The sequence below is a fragment of the Fundulus heteroclitus genome, chromosome 23 (assembly GCF_011125445.2).
Source record: "Fundulus heteroclitus isolate FHET01 chromosome 23, MU-UCD_Fhet_4.1, whole genome shotgun sequence".
Lineage (NCBI taxonomy): Eukaryota > Metazoa > Chordata > Actinopteri > Cyprinodontiformes > Fundulidae > Fundulus > Fundulus heteroclitus.
The window spans coordinates 11260135-11285853 of record NC_046383.1 but is presented as its reverse complement, the minus strand read 5'-3'; the positions used below and the strand labels follow the sequence as shown (position 1 = coordinate 11285853).

General features: G+C 38.9%; 1 protein-coding gene across 1 annotated transcript; it reads right to left on the bottom strand.

Annotated features, from left to right (window-relative positions):
* Positions 1 to 220: 220 nt before the first annotated feature.
* Positions 221 to 25719, bottom strand: npm1b (nucleophosmin 1b). Its single transcript, XM_012870831.3, has 11 exons — positions 25640 to 25719; positions 25269 to 25351; positions 23113 to 23232; positions 22798 to 22891; positions 22363 to 22454; positions 22113 to 22192; positions 21947 to 22010; positions 13276 to 13374; positions 4953 to 5042; positions 4789 to 4863; positions 221 to 2230 (listed from the first exon to the last, which is right to left on the bottom strand). Exons 1-11 carry the CDS (start codon positions 25686 to 25688, stop codon positions 2177 to 2179), a joined length of 900 nt encoding a protein of 299 aa, XP_012726285.2. The 5' UTR covers positions 25689 to 25719; the 3' UTR covers positions 221 to 2176.

Sequence of the window (25719 nt, the reverse complement as noted above, 5' to 3'; positions counted from 1 at the left end):
AAAAAAAAAAATGGGAGTAATGGAGGAAATAATCAAATACAGATCTATATTTTTGGTCCAACTACTTTACAAAGAGCAATTTAAGTCCGAATGAAGACGACACAAACATACTGGTCAATATTTAGAAACGTCAAAGCTCAGGAAACTAAATAAACTAAATATTAGCAGCAAATTGCATTTCAGCTAAATATTTAAAAACAAAAATTGATTGACACTCAGGTATCAAGAAACAGCCTCTTCGCACTTTATTTGAACATTTCTCAGCATCACTCAAAAATAAACGTGGCAGACAAAAAGTGACAGATTAGACATGAACGGGAAAGCTATAAAAACTTAGAAGGGTTCACACACTAAGTACTTAATAAACTGCCTCATGGCTTCAAAAAGAGCATAAGCAAGGTTTGCGGATGTTTTCGGAAAGCTTTGGGAAAGAAAACATGGAGAACAAAACTGTTCAGCTGCCAGATTTCCAAACAAAAAGCAGATTTATTTACAGAAAAACAATGTTCATTAAACGTGATAAGCTTTATTAGAAACAATGACAGGAGAACCTAAAGCTTACAGCAACAAGGAAACATTTGAACCTAGCTTCAGGTAAATTAACAAAGACATTGAAATGACAGTAATAAGAGAAAATCGTCACTCGTTACGAGATATTAAACGGAAACCAAACCTTTTCAGAGATTTGAATTATATGCGATCACAGCAACATTATGCTGGAATATCAGACGAAAATATTGTGGAGTTAGAGTCCCTTGATATGATCGTCCTGAAATTATACATCGTATTAAATATGATGTCTTGTCTAAAGCATCTGCTTATGCTTTTAAATCCAGAACCAAATATGGATATTCATTCAACACTTGGCTGAAGCTGTGGTTGCCGTCTTGAGCAGAACATTTTTCATAACAGTTAAAATTCAGCCGTGATTAAAAAACAATTGTTTTAACACGTGTTCGGGGTCGGATATAAAAAACAAAAAGGAGGATAAACAGAGAAATGCCGAATCAACTTCTGCAGAAAACATCTTGAAACGAGCTCTCAGCTCTTTATTAGCTGCACCCATTACTGCAGATGTACAGCTTTTATGAGTTCTTGGTTGCAAAACATATTTTAATTTATTTGTGTTAAGGAGGGAGGAGTAACCCTTTGGGTTAGTAGAGATATGATTTATGCTTTAACTGAGCAGATACACGTTTATGATAAAAGTCCTTACAGTATTTTTGTAGGATCTAAAAGGTGAAATCTTTGACAAATTCATTGAATATTCGAGATGTGTTTACAGTAAAGTTAAAAAAAAAAGAAACAAAAAGACGTTTTCTGTCAGTGAGCGATGATAGAAAATGAACCAACTTCATTTTCCTCGACGACGGTTGTACACTTTACTTATCAACAAAAATAAGACTCAGATTTCACTCTGGCTGCAGATGAAGTACGTAAAAAGGCACAATGTGCAATTTTTCCTTTTGCATCATTTAATAAACGAGGACACATAGTGTCGGGGATCCAGAGCAGCCAAACCAAGCTGTTCTAGACCTGCTGTTTCCAGGTGAGAAGGAACCAGGTAAAGGAAAATGCTGTTTACTTCTGTCAGCTACACTGTTTGTAAAGGAATCCATCACGGCGTTCATTCATTGTGAAGATTTAACTTGGTGAGTCCTGAAATGAGTCAAAAGAAGATGGCGATTTGATACTGAGCTCTTCATTTAAAGTCGGCTCAGTCGTTTACGTACTTTAAATATCATCTTTGTATTCAGACGATCCATTACCTCATAATGTCTTAATTCATACTGAGAATCAGCAGCCTTGATTTGCCATAGATCTTAGAAAGTTTTGTTATGATCAGATGTTCAGATAACTGCAGGGTTAGTTCAGTTCCTGCAGATGATCCGGATCAGCTTACCTAATAAACAAATTATGCATGATGCCTACCAACAAATTCATGTGAGTGGACAAACTTGATGAGTGCTTTTCAATTAGAAAAAAAAAAAAAACCCAAAGCCAAACAAATGGGAACAATCGTCAGCTCTGCTGCAACCTATACTGAGTTTCTATAATCTGTCCTGAGTGTAGTTTGTGTCTGCGCTGACAGGATGAGGCTAAGTAGGGAACATTGCAGACTGTGCCTTTAAACGTGTCACAGGAAAACGTAGAAATCTTTCCAGATAAAAGCTCGTTACTTCTTCTCAGTCTTCAGTGTTTGCAAAAAACTCCAGAGATCCTTGACCACCTGAGGAAGGTGAGGTGAGAAACAAAGAGCGTTATAAATCATTCAGATGGAGAGTTAAAGAGCACGGGGCTCATGACTCACATTCACTACTACAGGACTTTTGCGCGTCTCGCCTGTGGGAACGCCGTGCTTGGATGGAGCTGCTGGGGAACGACGAGGGGTTGGGTGGGGGCAGCACTACATACCAGAGTATATGACTAGGTGCTCCAGGTCTGACAGATCTCAGCCTTGGCTGATGAAACCAAAGCACTTCCACAGATGTTTCTACACACTGGGAACAACAAGCTCTCCCAGACCCGACCCCACCCCCACTCTCAGCCTCGTCCACCCAGCCCTGCATCGCTCAAAGAGCTTCCACCTGCTCAGATAACAACACTTTTTACATTCGGACAGCAACACAGAACAAATGAGCGTTTGCAGTGGCTGGTATCTGGGAGTGGAAGTTCTCTGACCCACCGGCCACCGCCTAAGACCCGAGGGGCAGGGCAAGGTTCAGGAGTCGTTCACTCAGGCAAAGGTCTGTGCCCAAAAGAAGCATAAAACAAGTTTCTGTGACTTTTAATAAAAATTCTTGGAAAAAAAACTGGAAGAACTCCATAACATATAATATAAATGCAAATAGCCAGATGTTTCTGTTAAATTAACTCAGTTACATTTATTTGAGTAACTTTTTGAACAAAATGTACTTTTAGGAGTAGTTTTACTGCACTGTACTTTTTACTTTTACTTGAGTCATATTATTACTCAGGCATCGCTGCTCTTGAGTAAAATCTCTGACTACTCTACTGTGAGTAACTTCATGAATAAAGAACAGACTAGTTTTAACCATAAATGCACCAGAGAGACAACAACCTGGAGTTTATGTTACTTTTGCACAAGTTCTATTGTTGTAATGTTATTTTCTATCTGCTGAGATAATTGAGCCATTTGAAGGTCAAGTGAACATATAGTAAACAGTAGATTTTGTCATTGGAAGCACTTTGTATTGTTCTAACATACTGCATGTTGACTGCTGTAAATATTGCTTACAGGTTTGATGTTGAAACAATAATTTAGAAAAGTGTTTCTTCTGTCTGAATTTGTTGCTTTGTAATTATGTTATTCTTTGTATATTTTATTTTATATATTATGTATGTCTTTAAAAAAACAGAATTTGTACATTATATTTTTGTCTGTCCGATTACAGAATTTTTAAATATTAACTCAGCTGTTATGATCAGTTACTTAGTACTTGAGTAACCATCTCACTGAATACTTTTTTACTCTTACTTGAGTCATTTTTTGGCTTACTACTTTTACTTCAGTAAAAATATGTTGAAGTAGTGCTACTTTTTGGCTACTCAACAAGCAGAAGCAACGTTTGAATGTCCAACAGGGAGCTACAGTGATCTGCACTCAACACGACATCGTTTCAGGGTCTAAATATCTTCCACCAATCTCTGTCTTCTGTCACCTTTAAGCTCCAGATATGATTTCATGATTTTACATCCCAACTTGTTTGTGCTGCTGCATCCAAACTGAGTAATCATGGTTTTAAGGGATATGCTGCTACTGGGCACAGCACAGCTGTCAGCACCGTGTGAAAATAAAAACGTCTCCTTCCTGGACAGACAAATGTAAGTTTTTACAGAATGAAAAGGAAAATAATAATTGAATAAAGGTCCAATGATGTTTCTGAAGAAACCCCTAAAAGCCCTTTAGAGACCAGCTGTATTTATACAGAGGTTGGATTTTATTTAACCATATCAGAGTACAGGGGAGTAAATACAGATACAGGCCAGACTTTCTAGAGCTTTAGTTGTAAAAAAGAAAAGAAAAAAATCTAAACAGTGTATCAGTCTGTTTTCAGTTCATTACTTTGCACTAATCTGTGTTCACACTGTGTGGTTTGCACAACATCTTCAAACAATGACTTGAATTCTGTGGTTATGATGCAACACAACCTGAAAAGGTTAACGGGGTTAAGGCGTTTTCCTGATGCGCCGTAAACGATGCTACAGCGTCGCTTTTCTCTCTGAGAATCGTTGGGGGATTAATTTAAATGAATGGATTGGGGATTGTTTGGTCCATCTGAAATTACAGGCAGCATTAATAAGGATTAAAGTTCTGGGTAAGGTCAAAGGCCTGGACGGTACCATTTACAAACCACCAGTCCCTTCATTTGGGCTACAGAGACAGCAGTAAATCACTGACAGAGAGTTTCTCTGACAGGCGTCCTCCTTTCTGTCTCATAAGAGCTCAGAGAGACAACAGGAGCGTATTTTGAGAAGAGACTTTGATGTGTATGGACACTGAGGAGCAATAACTCATTCCTGGGGATCTAACATGGAGAAAAAGCTTTTAAGGCTAAATGCGTCCACAGATACATGGCGAAGACACTTTTTTATAAAATTAACAGGAAAACTTCAATGCAGCGATACTCCTAAATCAGACAATTACTATTAACTGCTGGTTTAATATAAGTCACAAAAAATATTCATTCTAATTAAAATAAGAGAGAAAGAGTCTGAGATTCTGGCCAATGAGGGAGCTGCAATCCAGACGCATTCTTTACTTACTTTCTTGTCGGTCACTTTGTAAGAAGTCCTTAAAAAGTTCTCAAACTTCTGCTCCGTCTTGGGAAGTGGTTTTCCCTAAAGAAAATCTGTGTTAAATCATCACTTAAAAAGCCAAAAAAAAAAAAAAAAGGGATCATTTGCAAACAAAGGAAGGATGGCATTACCTCCTTGGCCACTGATGATAACTTGCTCTTAATTTCAGGCAGAGTGAGAGTTTTAGACGGGCCAGCCTGCAGTTTGTCTTTACCAGGAGTCTGAGAAAAAACATTTCAGTTAGATAAGAACGTCACATTACATTCAATAAATTCAAGCATTGATAAAACACATAAGGTTGGGGATTGATATAGAAATTTGAATTCCTTAATTTTCTGTTGGCCAGCGTTTGGTAAGTTTATTTGTTAAATTACAAAGAGTGAGTGTGCACTACTCCTTTCTAAAGAAAATCCGGGAGAAGAAGTGAGATGAACAGTTCTGTCAGCTGTCTTGGTCTTTATCAGTTCTCAATTGACAAAGACTCCTGGATAAGTGCTTAAAAGGACTGAACGAAATGCCACTGAATTAAACCTGTTTGTGGTTACCTCCTCGTTCATGTTGAACGCTGGAGAAAGGGTGCAGGACGGTAGCTCCAAGACCGGAGTCGGAGAGCCTTGTTGTCGGATAATTAGATTTTTACCTGTTTATGTACTGCAGATTTTATATTTAAGGTCATAAAAACGTTCCTCAAACTGTGAGAAATCTCTTTCGTGATCGTTTAAAATTCCCTATTTACAAGTCGTTTTAATTTGCTGAGAGGTATCAGAGTGAAAACCTAAAAAAGGTGTGGAAAACATTAGGCAGTACGTGGTTTAAGCTAAACATTGAATAATCGGTTAATCAGAACAATATTGACATTGCTTCTTCCTGTGTCTGACATCTTTCCAACAATCGCTGCTGCTGACCAATGAGCTGGTCTGTCCAAGAGCCTCCTAGTGACCTGATTAGTCTGGGTCTGTTTTTACAGGCTTGGCGTGGGTTTGCAGCTGGAAGAGGATAAAAGCATTAAAAAGGACAACACATTCTAGCCTAACTACATGCTCTTTTTATAATATCACATCAGGTAACAATTAAGTTCTTATTAGCTTGCGAGCAGAAGGCTCTCTCTGTTGAAGGAAAAGTGGAACTTGGATAAAACCAAAACCTAGGTTTACGGCTCATGTCCTCTAGTCATGTCAGATCCCTTATTTCTGATCAGCAGACTGAAAAGACCAGCAGCCATGCTTGATCCTCTCAGCGACATTAGAAGTGCTTCTTCCCAGCTTGACGAGTCCCCTGTGTTTGGGAGGACGGGGGCAGACATAAGCGCAGCATTTTAAGAGCTGTGGGTGTGTGAAGTTCTGGACGGCCAAAGGCCCAGGGGTCCACAATTAGGCAGTGTCTCACTGCGACACTCACACACACCATATGGTGGGACTGTACGTTAAACGAGCCGCAGAGCTTGCCCGCGCATGCAAGGCCAGTTAGGAATCCGGGGAAATTGCAGGGTCTCATTGATTGTAAGAGTTAGAAAAGGCAACAGATGCAGCGTTCAGACTGACCCTTTATTCAGCGCAGCAAACAACAAAATAAAGGTCCGTGCGTGCAGAGAGCCCATCAACCCCTGTGTTGTGATTTTGGCAGCTCTGTGACTGGAGAACGGCTTTAGGGTCACAAATTATGCTCAATTTATGAAAATGTATTCAGCGCTTAACAAAAACGTCTTTTACCGTTGTCGTGCTGGATCCCAGTTCCCATCCACCTATTATTACATTCATTACCAATCTTTTAGCAGTCATAACCTCCCAACAGACTGCCACTTCAAACAATCAAGTAAACGAAGAAATATGTTGTGTTACTAGAAAGATCTGATGGTGCTTTTCATGTCCTAATAACAAACACCTGACGCATATAGCCGACAGGGAATGTCCTTTCATTTTATTCTAGCTGTTTAAAAAGGCTAAATCTTAGGGCTTGGACTTAAAATAAAACACAGGTGCAATAATTAAAAAAATAGTCTCCCTCTAGTTAAGAAAATGCGATAATCTGTCCCTGAAAAAAAAAATCTGCGTTTTTACAGCAGAGATCAAAGGTGTAAAATGACCTTTGACACAAACACATCACACTTCACAAAAAAAAAAAAAAAAAAAAGCACAGACATATGTTGCTGGCTCCAGGCCAAACAAATGCACCACATATTTATTATTTACGGGCAGCTCTCTACTTCCAAAGGACAGCTGTGGACCTGAAACAGCTGATAAACACTCGGAGTCGGCGGGCTGTTTCATCTGGGCCAGACGCTGATTACAGATGGCACAAGACACGGAACGACATCACAAGCACACTATCATTTGATGCAATCGCTCGTCTTCAATCCACGGCGAGCACATGGTTGCGACACATTTGCTCATCAAGTCTGTCCAGGGATAGTAATTGTCATTTTTTCAGAATGTGATCCTTGGAGACTCGTGTTTGAGGAAAGATTTAGGACACAAAACTTTCTATGAAGCACATTTAGCAGCGCACTGATGTTTACTTGGTGTTTAGCCTTACGTGCCTACTGTTAAAAAGTCCTTCTGGCTCTGGAAGAAATACTCCTTCATATTATTACTACACTCCTTTTTCATATATTATACAATATTTTGTTGTCATCTCCATATAAAAAAACAATCTTTAGAATATTCTTACCCTACACTGAAATTAAAACACATGCAAAGTAATGGGCTGAATATAAATTATTATTATGAATAATAAACACAACAATAAGAAGACTATTTCCTTGCAAAATAATAAATGTACCTTGAACTTTCTTATATTTTGTCATTTCACAACCACTTGTAGCTGAGCTGTTTGCAATCCACATATTGACTGCTAATGCATTAATACAGTGCTTCTCCAGTCATAGCGACGGCTCAACATCAACCTTCGCCCAATCACGCTCACTAACGCACCGGTTGGTAGGCGATCTGGAGAAGAAATATGAGGAAGGAAATAAGAAATACTCTCTGCAGTTTGCAAGAAACAATGTCGGAGCCAAAGCAAATAAGTGGAAGACGGCGCTCCGGGCAGAAGTGACCTTGTCGCTCTACACAGTGAAATGCTCTTTCAGTTTAAAGAATACTTTATAAATCCCAAAGGGAAAATGAAATTAAAGGTGCAGCCAGAGCTGCAATGGAACAGCTTAGATAAAAGCAGATCCACCTGTTAGAATGGTCCAGTCAAAGCTCTGGCTTAAATCCAACTGAGAAAAGCTTAAAATACCATGTTTACAGATGTTCGCCATCCAAACGGATCTTGAGCCGTTTTTTTTTTTTTAGAAGAATGAGAAAATATATAGCCTCTAGATGTTGATCTAAGCTGATATAGATGCACATCCAAAAAAAAATAAATAAACTTGCGCCTATTATTGCAGCAAAAGGTGGTTAAGTAAGTACTGACGAAGACGGGTCGAATACAAATGCATATCCTATTTACTAATTTGTTGTCATTGTATCAGAGTAAATAAGGTAAGTGATAAGATGCTTTATTTGTCACTATACATAAAAGGTACATACTACGAAATGTCGTAGATCAGATGGAGGGTTAGCCTGAGCCGCTACGACTCAGGGCGTCGCCTCTAGTGCCGACCTGAGCAGCATGTCTTCAGTGGTAGGAGGAAACCTCCGCAGACACGGGGAGAACATGCAAACTCCACACAGAAAGACCCCTACTGAGCCTGGGACTTGAACCCGGGACCTTCTTCCTGTGAGTGCTAACCACTGTGCCACCGTGCTGCACCCTGAATAGATATGGACGGCAAATCTTTAAGCTTTTTACTTGTTGAACATCTTGATCTCTTTACAACAAAGGACTGTTTTGTGTTGATATGTCACACAAAATAGCAATAAACTACATTAAAGTCTCTTGCTGCAGAATGACGAAACGCAAAATGATTTCAAGGGCCCGTGAACCCTTTTGCAAGGCACTGTATACGCGAGTCTTTGGGTTCGCCACTTAAACATAGGAGAAATAATGCACCTGCTACAAGCGCATATCAATCATTCGCTGGAACAATGACTCACTGCCTTCTGGGATACGGCTAAGTGAAGTGATTAACAGCTTTACGACCGTGACGTGTGCTTGAAGGCATCAGCTTCTCCAAACCCACAAAACACCAGCTGGGAGATTAAGCGGCCTCAAATCAGCAGAACTCGAGTTAGCTGGTTCTCATGCCGAGCCGGTTACACAGGAAAGGTGCCGCAACATGCTGAGCAGCGAGAGGTGAGAACTGCGGTGCTGGCAACAGATCTGAAAAGCCAATCTAATGACCAGTCACCTGCATTTAGGAGGGGGGGGGGGGGGGGGGGGGGGGGGGGGGGGGGGGGGGGGGAGAGAGAGAACAGACACCCACGCCCGCTTCCTCGCTCCTCAGGGGCATCTGGAAGCGCAAGCTGCACCAGACATCAAACACTGGTAATGAGAGCAATTGGGAGAAGGTGTGTCCAGGAAGTGAGGGGTGTGAAGAGGCTGTGGAGCGAGAACGGTTGCGAAGTAGTCGAGAGGGGATAGGAGTTCTAAAAGCACCGAGGACCAGAAGAATTAAGCCGATTGAGTGAGTCGGGTCACAAATCGGCTGAAACGGCACGAGCAACGCTGAAGTCGAGGCGTGCAGACTTTGCTGCAGGAGCCCCGATCTGGCCTCAGGCGTTTCCTCTAACAATCACCCAACATCACGGTTTCCTCAGGTACCAGGAGCGAGCGTGTGGACCAAGGATGGCGCACATTTCAGGACGCTATCACGGACGCAGCCATGTGTTGTAAAGCTCTACCTAAACAGCTCGAAACGTTTAAACAAGCAGGAGAAGCTTCTTAAATGTGTTTTTCGCTGATGTGTACGAGAGCTGAAGAGGGGTGAAGAGCATCAAAGGTGGCTGCAACCTAACACAGCGGGGGTCAAGCCAACGGGTCACAGGTTTAAATCTGGCCCCGGGAAACTTGTTTAGAGGTCATGTGTGTTTGCTCAGACGGGGACAGAGTTCAAGCTGCGTGCTTTCAGAGGAGGCTGCCCGAGACATTCTATCCAAGAAATTAACTATCAGGTTGAACTAATTGTAACGTGCATTTATCACATTCCTCTCCTTTGGAATGGAAAGGCATGCCAAGTCTTTTTTTTTTTTTCTTCTACCTGCATTCTTTAAGGCATGAATGGGAGTAATTTTGAACCAAATGCTGCAAACAAAAAAAACACCATGGTCTTTTTTTTTTAAACCACAAATGATTATGAGTTAAAAGAACAAAGTAGTTCTAAAGTGCATTCAAAGTGCACAAAATAGTAGCAGCAAGGAAGATGTAAGTAAACAGGTGCCGGTCATATAAATAGAATTTCATGAAAATTTTGATTTTTTTTTTCTTTCAGTATTATAAAAAGTGAAACTTGAGTGCTGAACATGCTCATACTTTTCAATTGGCCAACATTTCTGGAAATCCTTTTTTTGTATTGGTCTTAAGTGATATTCTAATTTTCTGAGATACTGAATTTAGAGTTTCCATTAGTTGTCAGGTATAATCATCACAATTAAAAGAAATAAACACTTGAAATATATAATGAATAAATATAATAAATATTTTACACACACACACACACACACACACACACACATATATACAGTACAGACCAAAAGTTCGGACACACCTTCTCATTCAAAGAGTTTTCTTTATTTTCATGACTATGAAAATTGTAGATTCACACTGAAGGCATCAAAACTATGAATTAACACACGTGGAATTATAAACTTAAAAAAAAGTGTGAAACAACTGAAAATATGTCTTATATTCTAGGCTCTTCAAAGTAGCCACCTTTTGCTTTGATTACTGCTTCGGACACTCTTGGCATTCTCTTGATGAGGTAGTTTCAAGTAGTAGTCACCTGAAATGGTTTTCACTTCACAGGTGTCCCCTGTCAGGTTTAATAAGTGAGATTTCTTGCCTTATAAATGGGGTTGGGACCATCGATTGTGTTGTACAGAAGTCAGGTGGATACACAGCTGATAGTCCTACTGAATAGACTGTTAGAATTTGTATTATGGAAAGAAAAAAGAGCAGCTAAGTAAAGAAATACGAGTGGCCATCATTACTTTAAGAAATGAAGGTCAGTCAGTCCGAAAAATTGGGAAAACTTTGAAAGTGTCCCCAAGTGCAGTCGCAAAAACCATCAAACGCTACAAAGAAACTGGCTCAGATGAAACTTGATTAAACTGGAGTTAAATGAAAGAAGGAAAGACAGTCTGTTTCCCTCCCTGCCACTGTGGTTATTTATTATAAATAACTGTATTTTATGAACATAAGTCTATTGCCTTTCTTTCTTATTATGCTGTTGTAAGTTTCACTAAATAAATCGGCGCTGCACTTGGACGCATTTTTCGATCTCAGCGGATTTTTTCAGATGAGCGCATCAGACAGGGAACGGCCCAACATCTCAGTGACTTTTTGTCTTCTGGAGTTGCTGCAACAGTATTTTTTCGGATTTTTTCCCTGCGTGTACTGACTATTGGCTTCAACCAAGGGTTATTAATTAAGAAACTAACTCATAGGTCAAAAAAAAAACCTGGAGGGCTGGCGTCTATGGTCGATAAATTCGTCCCATCGCCCAACCTTAGGCAGAACCCATCGCAAATGTACCTTTATCCCATTATGCCTGTCAAAACGGCAGATTTAGCCAGATGTAGCTGCTTCAATGAAACAATGCCATTTAGATGGCTTTAAAGTTGCTGGATATACCACTCGCTATCTGGGGTCTATATTTAGAGTGAACTCAAACTGTTTATCTAGTCATTTCCTAATCATAACATTTAACATTATTGCATATTGTTTTTCTAACATCGTGAAGCCCTAGTTTGCATTGTTGCTGGTACAAACCAGGAGGATTTTACTGGATTAGAACATTTCCAGTGATGCAGAAAGACATCACTGGGGTTATCACTGTTTACTTTGACAATAAAAAAAATGTTAAGACAGTTATAGTTTTAATTTAGCAAAATATTTAGAGTGTATTATTTAAAGGAAACCAGAATTAGCTATAATCAGTACTGGTAGGTCAAAGTTTTAGAAATTTATAACATTTCTAATCAGTGCATCACTGGTTTCTTCTTATCAGCATAATAAATAAAACTCTGTATTCTTTAAGTGAATCAGCACAGAATTTAGGGACAAAGGAGGATGGAAAAGTTTCAAAGCTTTTCTTGAAAATGACGTTATGTTTAAATATTAGCTTCACGTAGACGTACGGCATATAGACTGTGTTCTGTCGGTCTGAGCTCCCCGTCGGGATGCGTCCCCAGTGTGAGGTTCCACATCAAGCAATAGTCAGTTCTGCCACGGCACAAATGAACTCAGTCAGCTGCTAAAAACTAAAGCAAACATACGTACTCCTATCAAGGATATTTATTATCATATACAAACTGTTTTCTTCTCTACTTTTTTTACCAAACAGGGAAGTGAGACTAAAATGTTGTATTTTTGTAATTTTGTTCCATACTTGTAGAATATCTTGCTCTAATTAAGTAAAAATATTGTAGTATTGTAATTAATTAGATGTTTTGCTGTTAAATAGAAAGAACCTTCACAACATGTTAACTTTGCCTGCAAGATGAATTATCACGATATTTGTGTGTTCACAAACACATGAGAATCCGTCTTGTAACGCTCCAGCTTCAACCGTTTGTGTCCGAACCAAAAATGGTTCAGGCCAATCACGTTGCAGTATTATGGTTTAAGGCGGGACATACAGCTGTGACGAAAGCAAGAGCGGCTGAGCCCACATCTGAACCAAAACAAACATGGCAGCACAGGACGCACCCGTAGCTGCTGCTATCACATCTGTTTGGTAAGAATATACAATTTCCTCTTTGATAGAAGAACAGCAACAAGTGCCTTGACTCACTTACTTTCTTGTGGTTTCTCATGGCACCTGCTGCTTATGTTTTAATTTGATACCGTGATTGGCAAAAACCAACCTTTGGTAGGCGGGCACTAGGTGTCGTTTCGCCCAATCAGCTCAAAGTGTTCTGCTGAAATTCCCTCCTTTCCACAAACAATTTCAAATGGGAGCAGAACCTGATTAATAATGTGTAGATCTAGAGTGCTAGATATTATCAAACTGGGTTAAAAACATGTCGAGTATTTTTCTTAGCGTTGGTACCGAGTTTGACTGTCAACCCTACTTACAGATGTTTCTTTAAAACGGGCCACTATCTTTCTTGCCTCCACATAAAACCGATGCCTTTCAATCAGGAAACAGCTGTGGTTTGCTAAATCGCCTGTAATTCTCAAACTATTCCTAATTTAAATCTGGTCATTTAAATGTTATCGTCTCCTTTATAGAGATTTGAGAATACATCTTAGTTTAGTTTACGTTCCTAGCAGCGCTCCTTTTTGTGTGTCTTTAACATAAAACCAAGACTAAACTGAGGGACACCGGCACAAAGAGCCTTTTCATACCTTATTCTGGGGTTTCGCTGCAGATCCGGCGGATTTTTCTGCTGGTCCGTTTTGTTTCACAGGCGTCTTGTTGGGTTTTTTAGGCGTCGACTCAAAGCTCTAGAAAAACAAACATCAAGTAAATCATCCAGAAGACATCTTCGAGCTTAAACATGCTACGTTTGCTAGTAATAATTCCCCAAATGGTTACATATAAAACACAGAATGAAAGCCAGTGTTACAAGCTTTCAGTTTTCAATGCTGGCTGATAAGAAGTCTAACCTTCTCCATCACCTATAATACTTGTTCATAAATTGTTACATTCTTCATTGAAAGACCTAATCAGTACTGATTATAAAGTCGTATTTATAATAAAGAAGCTAAATAATTGGCATGTAACCGAACATAAAGGCTTGTTTGCATTTGGGGATCTTCTGTCAGGATGTAACCGCAGCATTTTTTCCTCATTCCTTCTTTGAAAGATAACACTGATGTCAGTTCTGTAGACATTCCACAAAAATCAACTTTCACACAGGAGCTCAGTTAGTAAGTACACAGAAAGTCTGCAGAAGCAGATTAAAACAGAACAGAAAACGCTAAACATACTTGGTATTTTCTCTGTGATCAGCTACTTAGTAACCCAATAACCCGTCATTGGTCTCTGCTATACAGGCCTTCCAGTCAGGTTTACACTGCTGTGTAATTACCTTGTAATAGCCAAGGCAAGTACCTGCATTTCCTAAGCACCGACCGCTGTCTGGCAATTACATGTATTCACCTCAGAGCAGACTAGAAGTGTAATTCCCTGCCATGACTGAACTGCTACAAGGCAATTACACAAATAATTTAAAGGCAACACTTTGTGCTCAAAGTAGCAGAAGGCAGAGCTTATTTCTATTACGTTTTTACGCCCAAGTACAAATGTTTTCAGTAAATGTATAGCAGCAGAATGTGGCGCGGATGCTGGCCAGTTATCGGTATGCTCCAAGCACCAGAAAATGTACTACTAAAAGATAAAGCTTTGTGTCCTTTTTAGGGCTGAGCTGACTCACTGCTAAGTACTGCAAACAGTGCCTTGCAAAGGTATACAAAGGCCTCGAAGCTTTACACATTTTGTCACATTACAACCAAAAACCCCAACAGATTTCATATGAGCAATGAAATGAGGCAGATAATTGGCAAGTGGAAAAATAATTAGACACGGTTTTAAAATGTTTTCAGGAATAAAAATTGGACTAGTGTGGTGTGGCAGGATCTGTACAGTACAACCTAAAACAAAAATCTAGAGCAACTGATTGCATGGAGATGTTGGCTGATTAGAGCAGAGTTCACCTGTGTGTAACTCAATCCCAGCATAAACCCAGCTGTTCTGTCTCTGGCCTCAGAGGTTTGCTGGAGCCATTGTTTTCAATTCCAGTTATTGGGATCCACTGTCCTACATGTTTCAGACGTGTCACTGCTCCAATTTATTCAAGACAGGGAAACACCTAAAACATGCAGGACAGTGGGTCCACCGGACCGGAATTATAAAACCACTGTGCTAGAGAACATTAGAGAACAACCAGCACCATGTAGACCAAGGAATACAGCAGGAGAGGCTTATAGGTATATAGCGACGTTCTATTCTCATAAAAAACACCAAAAACTATTTTATCATGCTAATATAAGGTTATATACACAAAGCCTCCATCCTGATAGTGCCTATATGGTCCTTTTTGAGGCTGGATAGAATCCAGGACCGTTTACTCATGTCAGTCAACTCTGTGGTCACATCTGAGCTTCGGCAGGTTTAGAGTTCGCTTCAGTCAACACCAACATTCATAATGTATTCCCAGCGACATTCCAGTCTTTTTCCTCTTGGAATCATATTTTTTTGTGCTTTTTTTTCCACTGGATCCTAGACGTTTCTGCATTGTTTTGCTGGGAGATGCTAACAGCTATTAGCCGCTTGCTTGTTTAAACCCATGCTGTGCATGTGCAGTACGTACTTCTGTTAGAATCGTAAATAAACATCAAAGGTTTTATTTTATAACAAACTGAGCAAAAACAAAGCATAAAACACCAAAATAACAACTAATACGCCAACAGGACGTGATCATTTTTCATAAAAACTTTGTATGCAACCAGGGGGAGCTACTGATGAATAAACAGGGCTGGACGATATATTTCTTAATTTTGGTCGATACGATATAATTCCGATATTGATATAAACAAAATAAAAGCCTCAGAAAGACTGCAAAGAATGCCCACGACAGATGCCTGTACAAACTGATGACAATTATTTTGCCATGTAATAAAACTCCTCCAATATAACATTTTAGAAATATTTACTTAGAAATAAAGTGCATAAAACCCAGTCAGTCAGTGACAAATGCTGTAATGTATACTGAAATTAGGGGTGGGCGATACGAAGAAAATCTAATATCCCGATATCTTTGGGCTATATCACGATACTCGATATATATCGCGATATGTTCAAATAACCTTGAATAACAAATGTTTTTAGCCAAATAGTGCCTAAAGTTACATTGGTAGAATCTCATATTAGCGTGTCAATTTTTTTTTTTTTGTAAAATTGATTGCAAAATAAAAATGAATTTAAAATGTTTTATTTTAGCCATTTTTTTCCCACAGCTGCACAGAGAAGCTTTTCACAAATTACAATATTGTCACATTAAAGCTCTTTCATGGTCAACACTGGACCTTAAAAAAAACAGAACATCCCAGCTGCCAAAATGAACACCAAGGAAAAACTCTGACACAAAATACACCTGAAATAAAAGGTATCATAAAAATGTGACAATCCCAAAAACAAAAGCTTGTATTGTGACAACAAAATCAACTGACCAGTCGCAGCTACATATTCAGAGCATCTCAAAAATATTTCCGTTGCTCTTTAGGTGCTGGGAAATTTTAAACAAACGTTTTTTCTGTCATATGGGATTTAGCAAGAGTAGACGCTAGCTTCAACTGTATTATGGCTGGTTTAAATAAAGTTCCCTTCGGTGTGTGTGTGTGTGTGTGTGTGTGTGTGTGTGTGTGTGTGTGTGTGTGTGTGTGTGTGTGTGTGTGTGTGCGCGTGGGGGGGGGGGGTGTTGTGGTCGACACGCGTAGTTTACAAGTGTTCATTTTGCACTGGATGACGTTTTAGGTGGAACAAATTTGCGCTACAGCTAAAGCTCGCTGTCTCGTCAACGTTAAGTAAGCACACGGGTTCTTTGTTGTGTGCGTGCGCCAGAGCGCTTTCTGATTTGGAGGAGGAGCGAGTGATGCGTTCACAGCATGTGGGAAAAACTAAACTCACAGTGAATTAAATACAGCGGCTCAATCTTGCCATGAAAATTTACACGTGATGGTCGCGATAAAGTCATTTTATCGATCGCGTGGAGGAAAACTTGAGATACATCAAGTATATTCGATATATCGCCCACCCCTAATTGAAATATTAAAAATGTCATATCACCTTTATTGAATAAATATCTATGACAATATATATTGATACTGAATTATTGTCCACCCCTTCAAATAAAGTAAAGAAAATAGTCAAATAACGTGGCTATGCACCTTTAAAGCACAAATAGATTAAAAAACAAATTCATGCTAAACCGGAACATTTGTTTAAAGATTATTCAAATTAAAGTGATCTAAAAGAGATGCGGTTTCTGTTGAACACACGAGTACTTGATGTGATTTCCCATAGCCAGTTTTGGACATCCTGTACAGTACTGAAGATTGACAACAGAAAGAAAACATTTATTCTGATACAGCTGAATTTTCATTCTCAAGAATAATTGCTCCCAGCCCTGCTTTACAGAGCTTTGTACTTTTCCCTCACTAATAAAGGAAGGGATGGGGTAACTATGGAGCTAAGGATTAGGGTCATGCTGGGAAGGGGGGGGGGGGTGCATGAGGACTTGGATGAGAAGACAACAGAATAAATCAACAGGTGACAGAAATGCTCAGCTGTCATCTGACCCAGAGGGAAGGCTCGGCTCTCACGTCGCAGGTATGTGCATCTGCCCCGCTTTGATCTTTTGCCTGGCACAGTTTGCACATGGAGAGCGTGCTTTGAAAAAAAAAAGGATTACAAACAGACACCGACGTTAAAAAACGAGGCAGATACACACATGCACCCACACTCTTGTAAGCAATTGCGGTAACACGCAAAACAAGCGTTCAAAGGCAAAAGCCAGGTGCAAAGCTGAAATGGCATGAGAAACGATAAAAAGGAGCAATCATATTAACAGTGGGATGACAGAGGGACAAAGATATGCAGAGGCTCAGAAAAAAAAAAAAAAAAGGTCAAGGATGTTTCCCATAACTGGGCCGAGTGTGTAAAAGCAAACAGTTTGTGCTTTTCAGCAAACTACATGTGTATTCTTGATGTGCATTCATGCATCAGTACATAAACACATTTTTAAATGTGCCGCTCTATAGTTTGTGCCTTTAAGAAAGACCGTGTGTGTGTGTGTGTGTGTGCGTGTGTGTGTGTGTGTGTAGCACAGTGTTGTTGGTGAACGGTGAGAATCCGCGCAGATTACAGAGGAGAAATCCGATCATTACGCCGCACAAACCCTGTATTTTACTCTCTGAAAACAGGTGGGTACGTGAGCGCACAGGATGAAAAAGTTCCACGTTTGGTCTCATGCAAAGAGCCGGACGGTCAGTGGGTGCAGGAGTGGGTAGGGCTTGCTGAAATTAGATGCCATTGCGTAGAGTCTGTAGAAGTTTGACTGACGGGGAAAAGAGGCGAGGGGAGTGACAGCCGCTCCAGAGAGAAATTCCTTCAATAAAGAAACTCTCTGGAAACGGGTTGGCTGCCCTGACACCTAGTGGACAACGCAGGCGTGACAAAAAGCTGCTGTTGGGTGTTGCATGTTGCCCAGATGGTACGGCAGCAATGCCACCATATTGTGAGAGGCAGATGCAACATTTGCTTAAAAGCTAAACGGGGCATTTTTGTTTCAAGGCCCAGCTGGGAGACCATCTGCTGTGATACAGTGAGGAGCAGCAAAATATTCCTCTGTTTCAAATCACTTAGTGAATAAATGAATGAAACAAAAAATATTAAGCATCTCATTCATATTTATCTATCTATCTAGTCCAAGGGTCTTTTGTAGCTTTTAATTTGACATTTAGCCTATAAGGTCAAGATCTTATAAAGAAATAAAAAAAACAATGTTGAGAATCTAAAACTACATATAGCTTGATAACAATGGTTTAGAGATTAACCGGGTAAACTGACCGGGTCAACTCTGTAATATTTATCATTTATTTGTCTAATATAGAAATATTAATAACATTACAAAATAACAACAATAAAACTACAATTATAGTCAACAACTTTAAAAATGGTTTCACATTCATCCCTTAAAGATTCACATCTGGCAAAACAAAAAAAAGCTAAATTAAATATAATTAACATTTTCTATCATAATTGAATTACAAACTAGACTAGTATAAGAAGTTGTTTGTCTGCAATATATACACAATCTGTTCCTATTTTGGTTGCTTCTCTTATTTTGAAGTTTTGTCTAAAGGATCATCATCACTACGAAACCTAAAAGTAAACAAATATATTTAAAAACATCTTGTAAAAATTTACTGAAAACAATTTTTAGTGTTTGTTTTATGAAGAAAACCTAGAGAGCAAGCTCACCTGAATTGGTTTCCAAGATAAACTAGTCACTCACAATATGGCGGCAACCCTGAAGCAGTGGCTAGCCTTGCTGCTAAGGCTAAGAAGCCGTTTGCTATTCTTTCTGCCCCTGAAGACGTTTGCTGTAGACTTCTAGAAGAGGTTGAGCAACGACAGAAGCTTTTAAAGTACGTAAGGATTGCTAGAATTAGGACAAATTATAGAATAAACTGGATATAAGCGACAGACTTTAGGGGTCATTATCTCCCATTACTCCTAGGTGGGACCGTCTCAATGATTCACCATTATGGTGAGTTGTATTTTTCATGTAGTTTATATTGATGAATATCTATGTTATTATATTTAGAAAACACCAGTTTTTATGCCGGTCGTATTATTTTATTTTGCATTTATCCCGCACACCTTAAAGGTAGGCCTGTGAAAACATTGTCTACTAATGACACTAAACCGGTCCGTGGTGCAAACAAAAAGGTTGGCGAAGTGCTGCCCTAAGGCTGTAGGATGTAAGACATACGTTGATTTGTCAAAGCAGACTATTGCCAGCGTTATGGCAACAATGTGTTGCTTTCCAGACTGAGAAAGCATATCAACAAGACAAAATATTAACAAAATATGTTAAAAACAAGTGATAAATTAAGCAACAATAAAATAATAAAACAGAAAGCCACTGAAGAGCCTGCATCTAAGTTACATGGACAGTTAGAAACAGGTTGAGAGAGAAAGTGAGCTTTAGAGGATGCCAGCGTCTATTCTTCTGGCTAGGTGCTAAACAGGGCTGGCCAATAAATTGATTAATTCAAATTTACGTTTTTCAAGATTTCATTTTTGGAAAAATCTGGATTTTATTTTGCCAATGCACTCATTGGGCTTCCATGAAGAGAAAAGCAGCAATGCTGAATATATGTTTAGGAAAATTTATCAAATATTGTAAAGAGGAAACTTTTTTTTACTATGAGGCAGATTAATTTACTTATTTTTTCTAAGTTAGTTTGAAGTTACGCGAGTGAAGTAAAGCCTGTTCTTAACGTAGCAACAGTAAGAACTTGTGTAACAACTAGCAGCAAACACGCTGCTATATTCTCATTGTTTACAATAACAGGGCCGCCATCTTATTTTTTCTGCATGTTTCACAGCTAGCACTTAGTTACACTTTGAATTCATATCAACTCCCAGACAAAATGCTTGACATAAAAGCAAAATTTTAAAATATTTCTTTAATTTTATTTTTGTGAAACAAAAAGGAGAGAGAAAAAAAAAATCGATTAATCGTATTTGGTATGATAAAATCTCAGATTTTATTATACCAAGCCATACGGCCCAGCCCTAGTGCTTGATGAACAAATCAGTTACAAAGCCAAATAAAATCATAGAGAGAAAAACAATGAATTAAGGATTGTTTGACATGATTAAAAACTGTTCCTAAACAAATAATTCCTAACGACTATCAAGTCATCAAATCTGGCTAAATACATTACAGAAGGTTCCTCCAGCTAATGGAGTTGCTGCGCTGGTACAGGCTACAATCTTATTAGACAGGAATAAGGCTTCAGTGCAGCTGAGGAATATGATTGTGAGACGTGTGTACATTTTAAACGGTTAATTTCCTTTATTTTCAAGGTGGATGTACTGTAAATCATCCATTTGAATGGAGAACTGACTGTATTTCCCTACGATAGGATAGAAACCTAATTCTGTAAGAATATTAGTACAGTTAATGGGTGACTAGACTCCTGTTCAAATGCAAGTTTTTATCCTGCAGGAATAACCAGAAATGGTACAAAAAATCTGACTAAACGCTCTGAATCAAAATACTGCATTTCCTTAAATATGGCAGGCAGTTATAATCCTGTTTCAAAACAAAATGTCTACTGTAATGTTTTATTAAAAATACTCTGATGCTCTAACTCTAACCCATCCTTATTTTAAATACATACTGAGGGCCTTGCCTTGACTTCCATTCCTTTTCAACCCTTTCTAAGGCCTAACCCTGACCCTAAACCTAAATGGCAACTTAGTCCTTAACCAAGGTTAAGGTTATTGACTAAGGTTAGGTTAAGGGATAGCCAAATAAGGTCCTCAGTTTACACACACGCATATACACAGAAATGTGGTTCATCACCGCACACAAAACAGTATTCTAGAGTCATCTGCCTTTACAGCTGCATCTCAATAAACCTCCAGTGCAAAGTTTTCATCCAATCATCAGGGGTATGAATCTCATTTTTGTGATTTTAATAATTTATTTGAATGTTCTGGTTTCGGGGAGAAAGTACTACGCAATGCCTTCCAACACATTTTTATAAAACAAGAACTGAGTGGACAAGTTTCGATCCAATGTGAAGTTTCTCTAATCAATAAAGTGTCAGAAATATACAAACAGCTTCCAACTTACACACGCCTCCAAAGATATCTCATAAAATGCCCATGAGCAATCATGAACACTTTGGGGTCACTGTCCCGTTGTGTTTGAAACAGCGGCAGTAAACTCCCCCTTAAACCAGACTTAAACCTGGTATGAACTGAAACTGCTAAAAAATCATTGTCACTGTCCAAAGTAAAGTTACCGTTAAGGTTTTATGGTCACACAAGACTGAGCGCACTAGGCGGAAATGACAGGAAGCATGTTTGAAGGACTCAAGGCTTGGCTTTAAAGCCTAAGAACACTGCACCAACTTCAAGCACGGCATTAGTAGCATGAGTGGGGCTCACCGTGTTTAGGGACAATTGACCAAATATTAGTGGATGTATATATTAGGGCCTGTCCTTTATGTATAATTATGATCATATACGAAGTACAGAAAATCCAAAATAATATTAAACTTTTGGACCAAATTCTTGGTTTTAGAAACCATCAAAGTCTTTGTTGGATGATTGCACTCTGGCTGAAGACATGAACTGATATGAAATTCATGCCAATGACTGGTTTAACAGTATATTCATATACTAGTTTCTTTTATGGTTAAAAATGTTCACCTCTTTCTGTCACATACAACAAATATCACTACGAAAACACATCAAAGAGACCGGACTTACTTTTTTGATGGGTTTTGCCACGTTCTTTTGAGGCATCACCTCCTCTTCATCACTCTCATCATCACTATGAGAAGAGGAGGTCTCAGATTAGCTGAAAACTCACCCAGAAAAGAAACAGAAAGTTTTCTCCTAAAAAAATGACATAATCTCAGACTAAAGATCATACTCGTCTTCATCTTCATCACTGTCCTCTTCATCATCGTCGTCATCGTCATCATCTTCATCAGAATCCATTTTTAGTTTTTTCTGCAACAAATATGAGACATTATTTAGCAGAAAACATTGTTAGATTGCTAGATGCATCTAGTTTACATCCATTTTAAATCTCAATGTGACAACTTTTCCATTTACAAGCTTCATTGGAAGGATTTTAAGGAGAGTTGGGAGAAATCGGTTGCTCAGCTGAGGAGGATCACCTGTGGAGGCTTCTTGACTAAGGAAAGGGTCGCAGGCCGCTTCACCGGAGACGTGTTGTTCTCCTCCTCTTCATCCTCTGATGTTTTTACGCCTATAAAACAAATGCAGCTCAGTGCGGTTGGTGCAAGATTTACTTGGATGTCTCCAGTATAACGTGTTTAATGAAACATTAAATAGTTTTCATGACTAACTCATAAAATCCTGAAACGACAGGATCCAGTCTTAGTTTTGAATGCAGTGTTTTGACAATAAAATGATTTCTGTCACTAAAACAGCTTGATCAGCACAGTCGTAAATTAAAAAGATGTGATGGCCAACCTTCTATATAGGCTAAAAACTGATTTCCCTTTCTGTAGGACATGAGGTGACTTCTTTTTAAACTACTATATTCTTACATTGAAAACGTTCTGAGCTGTTTCTGTGATAATACTTACTGACAAAATGCTGGCCGCTTATGTGAACTGGACCAGAGCCGGAAACGAGACGAAAGGTAACAGGTGGAGTGATCTCAAACCCACCTAAATTCATCTGGACGGACAAAAGTCAGCGTTAATAACAGCAAAATGTACAGAATTTACATCAAGACACCGCGTGTTGCTGTGGTGAAATGTTTTTGAGACAGACACTGGGTCAGATGCAAACAAACAATTTATACAGGTAGACACAACAGACAGACATGTTCCAACATATAATAATGTAACCTTGTTTTTGGTCAGCAGTTTCTTCAGTCAGTATTGGAGTTGACTTACAGATGGCAGGACGGACGGTTTCAGGACAGCTATCGGCACTTTGGCGGTTTTTGCGTCATACGTGAGCCCTTCGACTTCCACCATGTGGAACTTGTCCTCCGCCTCGGCTCCCAGACACACCTGGAAGAGGCCAGAGGATTCATTTTTCTCAATCAAAGAAAAAAACATTCTAGTTTTCAATTAAGGTTGATGCTAAATGCCCCTGAAATGGGCCAAGGTTCCCTAAGTGAATCATTAATAACTGATGAGACAGAAAGAAAGAAAACACTAGAACTTTCTGAAAGTTATTCAGTGAAAGTTTGTTTTCTAGTAACTGTTGGGCACAAAATTTCAGTTTTAGATTTAATTGTACATTGACAGAAATAAGTAAGACAGACACCAGGTTATTTGACTTATTACTCTCATCAGATACTCTCTAAAACCTTTAAGTTTCTTAGCTGCCGCCTGGTAACTCAACCCTTAGCTCCTGTCCTCATCCCAGCTGCCTTTACAGTTTTTCATTAGGACTGAGGTGTTGAGATTGGCTCAGCATGTCCACGTGCTTCTAATTTGGTCTATCCTCTTTCAATTTGGTGGTCTACCTTTAGGTTCCGTCTTTCTAGAAGACCCATCATCAGTGTTTTCAGATCAGAATTAGAAATACTTTAATAATCCCAGAGGGAAATTACTGTTTCAGTACAACCGCCATGGGGACACGATTTACTGAGCCCATGCTGCCAAGGACACCGCCTTAAACGGTGCCCACAGGGCGCTGCCATTAATTTCAGCCATTATTTGGCTGAAATAAGTGAATTCAATCATCCAAGATATTAAGACACGAGAGACTCCACCTATTAGACCCTCAATGTGGTGAACCTAGCAGAAAGAAACAGCCCAAAAAGCAGAAAGTTTCCACGTCCGTGCTTGACTGTGGGGAAATTGCTGTCCAGGTCGTACTCCCCGTTAACGACGATGATACTAAATAGCTCAATATTGTTCTCATCTGACCTAAACAATTTATCTCTACAATTTATTTATATGCTCTTTAGCAAGCTTAAAGGCTCCACTATAGAACTCCTACAAAAAACACCATTTGCTTTGATTGTTGCAAATCACCAAAGGTTTTTCTGTTGGAAACAAAAATCCACCTTTCTGGGTCCATCTACGAAAATTGATGGAAAACACTATTTTGTTGCTAGATAGATCCCATGAACGGATCAGAAACAGATCCCAAATGTAATAAAATTAAAACTGAAAAAAGTTGCACTCAAAATTATTCTAAACTTTGGCAGATCTAGATTTAAAGAGATTATTATTCAATCATAAATAAGAGAAAGATGGAGCGAGACAGAAGATGGCTGCTCATATAAAGCTATATTCTGAGATATTCATGGAAAATAAGTGGAAGTAAAATAGTAATAGTAATAGTAATAATAATATCTTTATTGTCATTGAAACATACATTGAAACATACATTACAACGAAATTTGTTCTCTGCTTTTAACCAATCACCCTTGGGGAGCAGTGGGCTGCCATGTGCGGCGCCCGGGAGTGGTTGCGACCCTCCAAAAAAACAAAATGATGCAGCATTATGTTAACACCCCCACAGACAAAATTTATAGGAGAAACACTGTAATTTATAGCTGAATTCCCAAATGTAACTATTATGATTACTTTGAAAAATGCATGCTTATTGTCTTTTTGTTTTTGTATTCTCCGTCATGGTTTTAATTGTGAATATATCACCTGCAGCAACAAGGGTGACTATTCAGCTGAATAAAGGAACAAGTTAAGTAGCTGACATTTATTCTTAATACAAACAAAGATAATTTCCCAATGATTTGTTTTATAGATTTATTTGTTTATTATTACTATTATTGTGCATTTTGTCTGTTTTTTTAACCCTGAATTTACACTTTCAAAGGCTGTCTTATTTGTAACCTACAAACATATTTGCATCATTAAAATGTCCTTTAAGGAATCTAAAGGTTACTTATTATAATCAATCCATAAAATTAAAAGACTATTAAACATGAACTGTTTCAACACAAATATATCAGTATAGTTGTTTACAACGCTATTGTTCTGTAGTTTTAACATAACTGATTGCACATTAGGGCTGTCCCGACGGATATCATGGATTATAAAACAACAACAACAACGTCTACATTTCTTACAGCTTTGAGTGACAGCTGTTGTTCTGTGTCTTCGTCATCCAGGTCAACTTTGAACTCCCGCTTATCCGGCCTCAGCGTACAACCTGGGGAGGAAAATATGTTGTATTAACCATTAGGTTTGAATTTGCATTTATCAAACACGCGCAGTACAAACAACAGAACGAGCTATCGGGGGTGTTTCTACTCCACAAGCCCTGCAGAGCTAGCTAACAAAGAGCTGCTTGGCGCGAGGATGGATATAAGAACAGCAACTTATAACGGTAACTTTCGGCTTCCGTTAACGTTTAAACGTCTAATATAAGTGATAATATGACACCAAACTTGACTATGCGTCTAATTAAATTAATTATTATCGGAGGGAATAGGCTCACCAAACAAAAACATTTGAGGTCTGCTAAGATCTGACATATCGTCCTCCATCTTTGCAGTGGGCGGAGAGAATGATAACGGC